The sequence below is a fragment of the Rhea pennata genome, chromosome 4 (assembly GCF_028389875.1).
Source record: "Rhea pennata isolate bPtePen1 chromosome 4, bPtePen1.pri, whole genome shotgun sequence".
NCBI lineage: Eukaryota > Metazoa > Chordata > Aves > Rheiformes > Rheidae > Rhea > Rhea pennata.
In genome coordinates, this window is record NC_084666.1 from 65,496,940 (window position 1) to 65,511,193 (window position 14,254).

At 37.0% G+C, this 14,254-nt stretch overlaps 1 protein-coding gene across 1 annotated transcript in view; it reads left to right on the forward strand.

Annotated features, from left to right (window-relative positions):
- The first annotated feature begins 214 nt into the window (after positions 1-214).
- Positions 215-14,254, forward strand: part of TACR3 (tachykinin receptor 3) — a 32,577-nt gene continuing 18,537 nt past the window's right edge. Inside the window, exon 1 of the mRNA XM_062574916.1 lies at positions 215-690. Coding sequence (XP_062430900.1) covers positions 215-690 — 476 coding nt within the window. The remainder of the gene's footprint in view (positions 691-14,254) is intronic.

Below are 14,254 nucleotides of genomic sequence, written 5' to 3' on the forward strand. Positions count from 1 at the left end.
AAGCAGTAGCTCTCTTGGTCCAGCCAGTACAACAGTCCTCAGGGTCTGAACAGCACAGCCAAAGCTTTTGTAGACAGCTCCCTCCTTCCCAGCATCCTGGTCTTACTGTGCTAACTTGCTTTTTTCTTTTTTTGTTTTCCTTATCTATTGGAGGGAATTTTGGAGGAGCTAGGAGAGATCTTTTTATTCTTGCAAGAGGAGAGGAACATCCAAGATGACTTCTGTCCCCACAGCCAACTGGAGTGTGAACACAAGCAGCAGGTGGAATGCGAGCCTTGCTGAGTCGGGGGATCTCTGGGGACAGGCACAGGGAGCACTGGCTGGAAATGCTTCTCCTCCTGTAGTATCCTCAGCAGCCAACTTCTCCAATCAGTTTGTGCAACCATCTTGGCGCATTGCCCTGTGGTCTCTGGCGTATGGCGGGGTGGTGGCAGTGGCTGTCTTCGGAAATCTCATTGTCATCTGGATCATCCTAGCTCACAAGCGCATGAGGACAGTGACCAATTACTTCCTGGTGAACCTAGCCTTCTCAGATGCCTCCATGGCTGCTTTTAATACACTCATCAACTTCATCTATGCACTGCATAGCGAGTGGTACTTTGGAGAGGCTTACTGCCGCTTCCACAACTTCTTCCCCATCACAGCTGTCTTTGCCAGCATCTACTCCATGACAGCGATTGCAGTGGACAGGTGAGAAAGAAGAGGAAAAGCTTTATGGTGAGAGGTTGAGATCAGATTCTCTACTAAAACAAAAATCAGAGATAACATGCAGTAACTGATGAGAGGCAGTCTCTTCAATAGTTCATCACCTGTATTCGTCTGCTTCTTCAAAATCTCTCTCTAGCACCGTTTTCTTCCTGTCTTTAGTCTGTCTCCTCTCCTTCAACCTTTCATTGCTTCTACTCTTGCTTTCTTTTACATCCCCACCTCTCTCTGTTTGACTTCAGATGCTCTCTGTGCTCCCATCTTTTAACACTAATCCCATGACAGCAGCCATTACTGAGTGTTGCTTTCTCCATCTGCCAAAGTAATCTCTGTTCCTCAGTCGATGTCATCTAATTCATACTGATGAGGAGTTACAGAGACTGCAGATTTAGCAAGAGGATTTCAAATTTCCCTCCTCTTTGTATTTCTGCAGCTGGCAGAAGCATTTGTCTCCTCAGAAACCACTTCAGACTCTGCTTTTAACAGCTCCTCTCACAGACAGCGCTGAGATGCTTTGTTCCTCCTCCTGATTTTAACTAAACAGACTATTTACATTACCATCTGTGCATACCGAGAAGTGTGGTAAGAACAGGTATTACAGGGTTTCAAGTGTTTGATGTTTTTTCTAATTACTGGCAGCAAAGCAGTCTTTGTCATTGAAGGAAAACAGGGCAGGGACAAACATTACCTTTGTGCTAAAGAAAATAATGGAATATGACAGTTTTAGTCTCTATACAGCAAAGGATAGCCACATTTGTCAGATTTCCAACAGAAGTGCTTTAACGGACCACCTTTGTCAAAAGTTGATGTAGCTCTCTCCCAGGAGATTTTCCCTTCTTTATGATTATTTTCACCTGTGCTGTATTAGAAAGCTAACTTTCCACAAACTTCAGAAATGCAAGCAATTCCTGAATTTTCATTCAGAGTAAGATTGCTTTATACTCCAGGTCTTTCTTCTTTTTAGAAATGCATTGAAATTACTGACAGAACTCCTTTCTCAGATGTCAAAATCATGTTATAGATCTTGCCTGAATTGACTTGGCAGAGCTGCAGCACTTTCAGCTGATGGTAGTTAGGACTTTTATGAGGTTCAATTTATTTTCTGAAACTTCATAAATATCTTGTTTCCAGGTGCAAAGATTAGGAAATATGCTGTTGTGCCTTTCTCTTTGCTGTGGTCATAATAATGCTCTTCAGCTCTACTACTTGCTAATTTCAGTTGGAAATTTCAGGTGTCATTCTCGGCTGGATGAATTTCTCTTCCATAAAGTAGAAATGAAAGAGGAAATGAGATTCTTAACAGCTCTTCTACGTCTCTGCTCCTGGGACAAGGGAAGACAGGATGACAACAGAGCACTCTCCTCCTGCTGGTGATGCATTTTTTTTCCCAGTTATTACTTCACATAAATAAATGAGGAGGCAGTATAAAGCTGTATTTTAAACCAGGCAGAGATTTCTTCAGTTGCTAACTCAGGTTTAGCTTAAGGTTCTCGCCTAGTTTGACATTTTCAGAAAGATAAGTTTTCAGTGGATGCTGAGGATGTAGCTGTTACCATTGCAGTGGTTCTTGTCATTAGCCACCCAGCTGCTAGGATGTTCTGAGTAAGGTATTTTGATTTTCTGACAAAATCACCCACAGAGGTGTAGTATGTACTATGCGGAAAGTTTCTAAATATTCTAGAAAACTGGAAACAAAGGCAAAGTTGTTTTATATGACACTGTTTCCTGGGAAGGAGAAGGGTGCACTTGTAGAGTGAGTAAAGAAGAGCTCTGTTTCACACCAGCTGCTTGAAGTACAATGGTCAGATATAAATATACCGGACATATTTTCACTGGTTTGACAATATGAAACACTTGTGTGCAGCAGTGAACCAAATACTGCTGTTATTCCGTCTGATGACATTTCTCATCTCAAAATCTCCTGAAGGAATCAGTTTCCTCTCCACCACACCTTCTAAGCTCACTTGCCCCCAGACAAAGACAATTCAAAATCTTTCTCAGGAGAGTCAAAGCTGGGTTTTATGTGTGCTCTCTGCAGTACTAACAAGCATCATTTAAAATAAAGAGAGGAACATTCTATCTATCTTTCCTGATTCAGAGTGTCATTCTTTTTTTATATATATACATATATATATATATATATATATATATCTCAAATCACACCTGATGTGTTCTGTACCTTTAACCACTTTCTGGCTACTGTTCAGCAGAACACTTCTGCAGAGTCAAAACGAAAATAGAGGGTTAAGCTGGGAAGCTCCCTGAATGTACAGTCTACCCTATTCCAGACCACAGATCTGCAGCATGGACATTTTTTAAAACATCGGTTGCCCTTCAACTTGCATTAAAGTTCTGTCAATGCTTAAGATAGGACACTATGCTTTAGGTTTGACCCAGTAAACTTATCCTTACATGTTTCTGTTCACAAATAACTAAAAAAAAGTCCAAAACTACAAACTAAGACTAAGCTGAGGGAACTGAAAAAATAGGATCAAATAGGAAGGTTTTATAATAGAAACTCACATGTTAAATGCTTAAAGGTCATGGGTTGCAACTCACTAAAAATGTCACAATATACTCTGTTGGTCATTTTTAGACTATACTAACATTCCCAGAATATGAATGAGTCACTGCGATCCCAGATCTCACTGAGCGGAGTCATGGGCAGTGCAAATTTCCTTTCATGTCTGATTCTGTGGATGGGTTTCTAGAGGCCATGTTGTAAACGCTGCATGTACTGTGAAATTATTGGGCTGACACACACTTTTGTGGAGTAGATGATTTCTGGCAGTGGAAGGTGCTAGGTCAAGAGCTGAGGATCAACGTATCCAAGACTATTGTACGACTCAATGTCTGACCACCTGGTCATTGAACACAGTCTCAAATTTATGGAGGTTTATTAACATTTCTGACCCCTCCTTCTTAGTGGTCTTTTTCTCCTGTCTTCTGCTTCTCTTCCAACATGCTGTTTGGAAGATGCAAGCTGTCTACACTGCAGTGTACTGCAGAGATGGCACACTAGCTCTAAGCAAGCCAACTCAGCTGCTAGAAGCAGCACAGGTTTTGTGCTGTTCTGCTTCATAGGCATTCATTCACTTTTCTGCAGCTTATGCCCAGAGCTACACAGAACCACAGCTACATTGCTTCCACTGCTCCATATGCTTCATTTAGTTGCCTTACAGGGATACATTCTTAAAAAACTCTCAGATATATCAAACAGGATAGTTTTTGAGCCAAAAATCTCTGTGCCACTGGCCACTACATGATCCTAACGGATCATGTGTCTTAACTTCACCTAGGAATCTCTTTATTGGCTGTCAGTACAGTTACTTGGACACCGTAGGCACAGTGTCTTAGGCAGAATTTAGGTCATCTAGATCTGGCCATTGGTGGCCCATCAGACCTTTCCACTTGTTCCTAGTATGCAGAAAATGATGGTACATGTGTTCTCACAATTCATTTCCAGTCCCAGGATTGCCTTGTTATATGACCTGTTCTGTGTGCAGGCCTAGAAATTCCCTACAGATATCTGAAGATGAAAAGAGAAGTTTGGAGACAGTAATATAACATTAAATAACATGCCTTTAGCAGAGCACTTAGTTTATTTTTATGCATTTATTTCCTGTTATTATCATATCTGCAGTATGGCTTTCTCAGTTATTGTTCTCTTAGGGAATTCCATAATGAATTCCATATTTCATCAAGTTTATGCAAGAATTACTGCTCTGAAATTAAACTAGGTATCTTAATGGTGACAGTCAGAAGTTGCCAATCTTATTCACATCTTTAAGTTCTCTTTACCTTTTCTGCCTGGCATGTAAGCAAACTTTTGGTTTGGAAACTACCACATTGGTATTATAGCTCTTTATACGAAAAAGTAACGGAAATGTCTCTGCAATATTATTTTTGTGCCTTCTTTACTCTTCATAGATTACACAGCTTTCCAGGACCAGACACACATTTAGTTTGCAAGACTCCTTGAAGAATAGTTTCCATGTGCTTTTTAAGTGTCTCTCTCAAGACTGACATACATACACCAATATATCACATAAGCATAAACAAAATCACATTTAGGATCCACAAAAATTCTGCATCACTGTAAGACAACCTACAAGGGCTCCAAAGCTTATTGGCTTACTGCTATTCAGCATAGCTCAACACAATAGCATCAGAATGGGGTGCTGGTATCAAAGAAAAATCTTAAGTAAAAATTCTTTAAAAATTATCATGAAAAAAAAAACTATAAAATTGGCTTAACCATTTTTAATGATCAGATTCTGCCAGATATTACTGATCTATCCTAACCCTCTAACTCTACAAAAATCCCAGCCTATTTTTCAGTTCAGCTACTTGCAGAGTCAAAACTATTGAAATATAAGAATGATAAAATTAATCTAGGGAATTCCAATGTCATGCACCTTTTTCTTATCTTTTTTTTTTAAATCAGGGAACTTTCCTCATATCTTAGATATCTGATTGTGCTGATACAAATTCTGGAGATGTTACAATTTGTTGCCTCAGTGAGCCACAAATATTAAGTCATCACAGAATAAAATTCTGATTTGAAGTTAATCAAAGTCACTATTTTTCTAAATTCAGATTCAATCATGTCCCGAAGTCCCATTACAATTTCAATAATAATTTCGTCTTTTTCCTTTTTTCTGGTCCTTCTGATGATATTAAATTCTTTTTTTCCTGCTCAGTAGGAAGGTACAGAACTATTTAATTCTCTAGTCCAACAAATCCATTATGAAACTTTCTATGTTGTGTTTCTTCCACAGAACTTTATCTGCAACTATATTTTCAGGAGGAATAAGACTATTAAAATTAGAGCTAAGAGATAGTTATATTAGCAGTCTCACTTCTGTTAACCCACACACCTCTGTTTAGTATGACAGCACAGCACTACATTGGTGACAAACCTTTACAACATTCAAACCTGATGGATTTTTTTGAAAATTTGCAACAACAAAAAAGTGACAGAATCAAACAAAAAAATCAAAGAACCAAACAATCTACACCAGAATCAGAAAGAGAACCCAAGATCCATGGGCCCTACCTTTCTTTCCCCAACATACTTATACTCACTTTGTTTAACACAAATCAAACTCAAAATCAAATTAATCTTCACTAACAAAATATTAGACAAATATAAAATCTCCATATTTCAGAATAAGACTGAGTCATAACAGTACAGTCTCTGCTGCTTTTTGGCTGCCCTTCTCATTTCTTTTTAACAAACTTCCTTATCTATCTGCTCTCATAGCCTTTCTCATTTCCCTTGGCATGTCACCATTACTCTTACCAATTAGCTGTATGTATAATTCTAAAAGTTTATTTTTTCCTATTCATGACTGGAATTTCAAACCATAAAATTCTATATTGTTTATCTATTTTTTTTTCTTTATCTGCCCTGATTTTAAACTATATTTAAAATTCAGTTTTATTCCTCCTCTGGCATGATCTACTCCTCCTTTTATAGGACCCTTAATGTTATGATGTCCCACTGGCTGCATTCCTTCTATGTAGTTTCTGGTATGCCTATTACACAAAATACCCATATTCAAAATTTGCAATTTTAATTTCCTCACCTTATTTTTTTTTTAGACTTCCAGTATACACATACATCTAGAAAAATGTGTTATCTTTCCAGTGGGATACATTTTGGCATCTGTCTCTGCATGAGTTTCTATTCCTGGGACAAATGGCTCAAGGCCTTCATATGCCATAAATATTTCAAAACCAATATTCATGCCAAACTGTACTCCAGCATCTTTTGCTGTAGAATAACATTATCTGAATTGGGAGTTAATAGCCTGAGAGTTACCTATCCTGTGTGTACTTCAGAATACTCTGAAGTATAGGGAGATGTGTATATGAACTAATCACTTCAAATAGAAAGTGGAAAGGGCATGAACGTGCTGTGGTCATATACTAGTGGTGTCAGGAAAAAATGTACACCATGAACATGAACACTGATACTTATACTCTTGTACATGCGCTTAGTTCCAAGTTTTCTATGCTTGGCTCACCAACGCACAAAGGAAGTTGAAGAAACACAGGGAGGAAACCTCCACCATGCAGACAGCTGCCATCACATGCAGACAGCTCAGCTCAAACAGGCCTTCAGCCTTTGGCCTCTTCAACCCCTTCCCTCAAACTCCAGTGCCTCAAAGAAAATGCTTTCCATGTGAAGGGAAAAGAGGACAGAATTTACACTGAAGACAGACACAGACACACACACACACACACACACACACACAGAGAGAGAGAGAGAGAGAGAGACAGACAGAGGCAGACATATGGATGGGAAAAAAACAAAAGCCAGATAGATCTTTGCAGACTTCTTGTGTTTTACTAGACACATTCCCCAGAAAAATCCCCCCCTCATACCTCAGAACCTTTTCATCCAGAGAAATGGGTAAAGGGAGTTCTAGTACCCTCAATATGCCTTTTTTCACAAGATGCTGTTTTATTGTAATTTAGTTTTATTTGCCTCTGGTGTCACGTAACTGTATGCAAAACTCTACCTGCCATATTCCCAAATTATAGTTCAACACAGCTCTCTTTCCCCTCTAATGGATGATTTAATAATACTGTATCAGCCTTCGTCATTGCATGTCCGGAAGAGAAAAACATAGTCGAAAATATACTTCTAAAAATACTACTATTTTGCTAACCAACATAGAATTCAAATGAGAATCTTCTTCCTCATTCTCGGTGTTCTGTTTGTATTTTAACATGAATCACACTGATATTTCTGGATTCAAGTATACAGGCTGCCCTCTAAAGAAAACATTAACTCTTCACAATTTGGAAAGAAAAAGTTGAACAGGAGAGCCTTAAGGGCTCACAAATCAAAAGGCAAAATGTTAAGAACTCTGTTCTGAAATGTCATTCGTAAGTCAACCACATGTCCTGGGGGCCAACATGATTTTCATGGGTTGGCAATTCTCTCTTTTTTCATTCTGAGAAAAAGAGTGAAATAGCTTATGCAGAGCATCTTGATCCAATGTCTAAAGGGTCCAGTCTGCCAGAAACATAGGAGAAGTAATCCTTATCTTGCTGTGGTACAAGCTCAGAATGAGCAGGCACAGACAGAATCATGTCTCTGTCAGAATTCATGTCAGAGTCACGTTGTTGATAACAGGGTCAGTCTGAGAATAAATGGCATAACAGATAATCCTTTCCTTTTGTTTTGAACTAAACAAATCTTCCATTTAACAAGCTGCTTACAAAAGATGTGATGAAAAAATGAGGTTGATAAGCCAATCTCTCAAGGAGTATAAGCAAAATTTACAGCAGTGCCTAGCCCCAAGCCTTCATGTCTAAGGCAGGAAACAACATCTGTCAAGTTTAAGCTACATGTTCAGAAGTGAAGTTCATTTTAGACCATGTCTTAGCTAGCCTTAAATACATTTTCTCAGTACCTTTACCTATAGTTTAATGAAAACTATTAAAAGATTTGCTAGTGATTTACATAATGTAAACTGCAGTATTTTGTCAAAGAAACACAGCTAAAGGCTTGTTTTTGTTTTCGTTTTTCCTTGAATAATTATATATATATATATATATATATATATATATGCATGTATACCCACTTGATCTACCAGCCAACAGATGAATTTGTGTCATCCACAATATTTGTGTTTACCTGAAATAAAATTAATTTCCAAATACCTGTAACCCACCGTTCTGTGGCAAGACAAGAACCTAGGTACATCTCATATTTGGCTTATTCAGACTGGATGTTTTGTATTATACTCAGCTGTCTGAATATAGATTGAGCCAAAAGCTTTAAAATGAGCTTTCAAAAATTTGGTCACAAAAATCAATTTTAGGCATCAAAACTGGAACTTTCCAATGAACATTCCATATTAAAATCCCCTGATTTTGATGGTATTTGTGAATGATTTTAATTTGTCTTTGCCCCAGTATGAAAAAAATCATTAATGTAAAGCAAAAATGTTGTCACCACAATGATGTGCACACCTATAAAGATAAAGAACAAGTGTAATGGGTCTGTGTTCTACTGTAATGGAGTAGTCTATCGACAGATAGAGCCGTTTTGCAGAATGTGCACAGAGATTGGACCTCAATAGCCCAGGTAGATCAAATTCAAACAGTAGGAGGAAACAGAGGCCCTTCTGTCAAGGGGAGTCACATAGGCATGATGAGTTCATCAATCATTCATTTTCTATGAATATTCACAGTTACAGCATACTAGTTACTGCTCCAAATCAGTTACATGTTTATAAAAATCTTGCCCACTACCAACAGGTTCCTCAATAGACAGCACTGTACTTTTTATGAGAACTCAGCCATACTGCAGAATTCCAGTTTCCCTGTTTAAAGGTTTCTATTAATAGATTTGCAATAGGTCCTGGAATAGCAAAGTCCTCGACACATGGGCAGCCTAGTCCTAATCTTAAAAAAAGGGACAAGGTACAGTGTTAACTCCTGCTCAAGGCAGGTCTGCCAGTCCCTAAGTGTAGCATATGTGCCCCAGGGTGAGTCAAGACTGATTAATCCCTATAGGATACAGCATATTGGTTTCTCAAAACCAGTGTGCTTTTTTGCATTCACCTATCACTGCTATATGCTCCTCGTTTACGCCACTAGTTTTAAAGAGACTGTGGCACAACCATAACCTTGCTCACTGCAGATCCTTCTGGCCACAAAATCCAGGGTTGTTCACAACCATCAGAGATAATACTACAAATATGCCCATAGCCACACTTCCCATAGACAGTCTCAGCGATTGAATACAAATCAAAAACTAAAACTTTGTGTTTCTCAATTAAAAATGCTCCTAAAATCACACAGTTCATTCCATCTTCTGTGGTCTACCGTAACCACATTACAGACACACTTTATAAGATTTTCCACAGCAAAGTTTTAAATCCAGGGCAGAGAATCATAGTATTTTCCCCACTCAAGTTTTTTAATTACCAGCTGATTCCAAATGCAAAAGTAGGAGACAATGTATCAAAAACAGCTTCTGTTCTGAGGGAATAACAGCATCTGTGTATTCATGAATGAAATACACTCTTCCGTCTCGTGTTGACAAGACGCTTATACGCAACCATTACAATTTTCCCTCAGTCTCTTCCTCTGTCAAGTCCCAATTTCCTGCTACAATTTGGGAATGAATTGATGTTTTTTCCCCCTATTTGAATTTACAAACACACTGCCAGCAGGTGAAACAAAACACTTGGGATGACTAAAGGGTTCCAACTGTGTCTCCAGATGGGCATCTGTACAATTCAATTTTGAGCATGGTGTTGTTTTAAAAATATTCTATGCAGTTTTGCTACAATTTGCTAAACATGTTAAAGGCAAGTGATTTTCATGTCTGTATTAGTCAAGTTACAATATTTTATAAAAAGATGTTAGGATTTATCCTTACTTTTTTTTCTTTCCAGTCTCTGAACAAGCTCTTAAGCTTTAAATGGACCAAGTTGAACTTCTCATAGAACATGATCTAGCCTGTTTTAAACACATTTCCAATTTCATGATATTTTGAGGTACATAGGATAAGGCTACTGGTATTTACTCGTTCTTTCACAGTTTTAGAATATGTGGTAAGATGACTTAACCCTACATATTTGAAACAAGAAAATGTTTTTTTCCTTTTTCTTTCCTGTTTTACTACAGGTGAGATAATGTATTAATAATCTATCATCTCAACATCATAAACACATGCCTAGAAGTGAGATTCATAGCTTGGTCCTATGTCTCCAAACATACTGTTCAGGTCTGTAACACACAAACTTAGGAGGCTTTTATACCACTTAGCAGCTATTTGTCTCTTTTATGTTACTTACAAGCTGTAACAAGCAAGCAGAGTGCTATACACCAATGCCAACAGACAGTACATGATCATGCCATTGTTAAAACCAGCAGCTTAGAGAGTTCATCAATGTTATTCAGATCAGGACCATCTCCTATTATGGTTTGGGGAAAACAGATAGACGTTTTTTGATTTGGTGAAGCTAACAAACAACTATGAAACAGTAAATTGCGGATTCTGGCCAAACTGAGCAGGTCTCAAGAAAAGTAGATCTGTTCTGACCTCAGTAGATAAAAAAAAAAAAAAAAAAAAAAAAAAAAAAAGCCAATCTTTAAGGAATAGAACACTGCAGCAAGCACCTGCAGCTGAGAGTAATTCCATACTTTCCACTATCTTTGATTATGGTAATGATGACTTTTCTAGAAAAGTGTTACCAATTTTACATGACAATATCAAAGCAATTTTAACAAAATGAAAAAGCAATATCTTACTATCTTAATTAAGCAATTTTGGTTTTGAGAAAAGCCACCTAGGAAATATGTTAGATATATTATCTTAATTGCAAGCATACTGACAAATTAGAATGAATAACTTTGTTGTCAAAGGTTCAGCAGCAAAGAGTTGTCAATACCATAAATGATGAACTGAATCCTTCTTGTACAAAGGCATTATTCAGGGAATAGTCAAGGTCCCTCCATCTTATTCCCATTTTTTTTTTTATTAGAATGAACTGCCTCCTACAGTTTTGTAATCTATTTTGTGCAGAAGTTAAGATGCTGGCTCATCACTCAAATTTCAACATGAAAGGCAGGCAGCTTGCTGTTTTACTGATCCATGCCCTTTGACTTATCTCACACAGATAGCTAATAGTTAGTATTTCCATCAGCACAGTTCTGAGTCATTAGAAAACACAAACAATCCATTCTATTAAAAGGTAGTCACCAGACAGGGAGATATAGAAACAGAATTTTATCTCAGTTGGAAGAATTACTGCTGGAAACTAATGGGAATAAGAATAATATTACTGAGTATAAGAAAAATATGAATGCAATAGAAAACTGACAATAGAACATAAAATAATGTCAATGTACAGCCTGAAGAAAATCAGCAATTGAAAAGAAAGATTCCAAGCTAGGAGATGCCCTAAAAGTCTCACAAGCATATGAAAAATGACAACTTGTTTATGGGTTATCACCTACTATGGGTACAGATCATCAAGCATTTTAGATAACATTTGGCAACTCACACTCAAGCTAATTTAATAGACGGAACTCATGACTACACGGTTATCTTCATAACCATGTTCTACTTAATCTTTGGAGAGGAAGGGAAGTGTGGGTAGAGAATGACAATCCAATTCATTTATATTTTCATTAGATTTGCTATTCTATCTGGACAAAATATCCAAAACTACAAAAACAGAGCTATTTCACAGTTTATATGTAATACCAAAAGCACCGGTTTTAGCTGAAACACAAACAGCAGGTAAATGAGAGGGGAACTAACTACTCTGAAAGTGAAAGATACGAATACAGTAAAAACAATAGAAAATAAAAGCCCTGAAATTCTAAATATGGAAATTGATGATTCAGAACTGAAGCTGTTTTAATTCACGGTCTGTTTCTAACAGCATTTAAATGATCTAGGTATTATTTTAGTTACCATGTTTACCAAGGGCCAAATACCAGAGTGATGGAATTTGATAGTTAACCAGAAAATGAGTTATTTTTTATAAAACAAGTATCCATTGTACAATTACCCATTGCCCAAGTGTGAAATTTCCAACCAGTAGGAATATCTTGAATGAAATTTGTTTGCCCTAGCAGTTAAATATTGATGCAAAAGATTATTTGCACATATTTTTCTTAAGAAGATTATTTTTATTATTATGGTGTTGTACCTAATGCCTGTGCCTATAAGTCTTGGGCAAGTCTGCCTAGAGCCTAGGTGCATATAGTAACAAATCAGACAAGCCACACCTTCTGTTTTTTTAAAAGAATACAACTCTTCTAGTTGCAGCAGTACTTATTCATCCAAAAAATGATTAATTCAAACTGATGGCAGCTTTTCTACTGAATTCCAAGGATTTCAATTCAAATTCTGGTTAAAAATCTAGCAAAGCATACGTATTTGGAAGCCTAAACACAATCAGTCATCTAAAAATGTAAGAAGAGTATTCATGATCTAAAAACGAGAGAAGATGAGAATGCGAAAAGTAAATATCATGAATGGCTTCAAATATTTTATGATATACAAATGCCCCAAGGACATGTACAAGAAAAACAACAATAATCACAAACAAGCATCACTTCAGAAGAGAATCTACTAACTCATACCTATTTACATACAAAACAACTCATTTTTTGTGAGTGTAAAGTAAATTCATTTGATAATTTAAGCCTCTCAGCAATACTAAAAGTCTCAATAAAAGCACAAAATATACATGTTTATGAAACAGTGATTTTTTTTTCACACTATATGGTATCTTCAGCATAGAGTCTTGCCCTATAATGCCTATAATTGCCTGTGTAATCTTCAAAGTGGAAAATTATCTCTGAATCTATCCCAATCTATCTTTATATGAGGAGGAAATGTATATGAAGAGCAGATGAAGAGCAAGATACACAATACAAGGAGGTAAACAGTAGTGGAACCTTACGTAAATACTTCTTAAACACCTATCAGCTGGAATAGGTGTGGTCTGATGTTCTATCTGCATTTAACACCTGAAATGGTCATAGAAAATGACAGTTGTCAGGCATGAAAATTGAAGGCCTACAATAAAAGCAAAGACAAAGTCATAAGTAAAAGGACCTTTAGGAAATCACTGAGTTGCCTCAATGATCTTCTCAAAGATGATCAGATGACTAGGCATATGTACTGTGAAAGACAGTGGATGTATATAGGTAGTAACTATTCTTTGGTAATGAGCTTGCTTCTTTACAAGTTAGTATTAATCCCTGTGACTGATGAAAAACTGTTGAAACTGATTCAGACATTCTCTTAGGAACTTGTAAAAACTCTCAGAAGTAGAATATTCAAGTTGTTTCTTCATATTCGTCTGTGCTGCCTGTCTGCTTCAGAGTTTTCACAAATGTGAAAATAAACAACACAAGGAAACACAGAATACAACAACACAATTTTGTTAACTTCCTTTTGACTTACCCTGGTTGTTCCTGAGGAGCTTCTTACAACACTCTTATTCTAATAATAATTTCAGAAACATGATGGCTTGGCAAACCCCAGGGCAGAATGTCAGTGCTACCAATGTGTGCAGAAGGGCTGATCTTCAATGTCTTAAGTAAAGACCCCCTGAATACTTCCAAGGAAATTTGTTGATTTAAATTGCTGATTCTTTAACTCCTACATTACCTCACAAAGACTGCTGCATTTCAATCATTTACAAAATGATTTTTTTTTAATATGCTTTGAGAATCCTCTGGATCTGAAGTAAAATATCAATATAAATAATAATTTAGGTTAGTTTTGTAAAACATTAGGATGTCAAATTAGAGAACATACAGTTGATAATTCAGTATGTTACACTGGTAGCATAATACAGGTATATCCAGCACCTCAGTGGCTTTACAAAAGTACAAAAATTTCTTTAAATGTAATTATGGCAGGTACTTTGCAGCATTCTAATTAGCAGTGAAAGACAATTGTGAATTCTGTTCCAATTTAGTTAACACTAACAATGACTTTATAAGTCACAGTTTGATCCTTGATAAACGAAACAAAATGGAGCGATCCGGG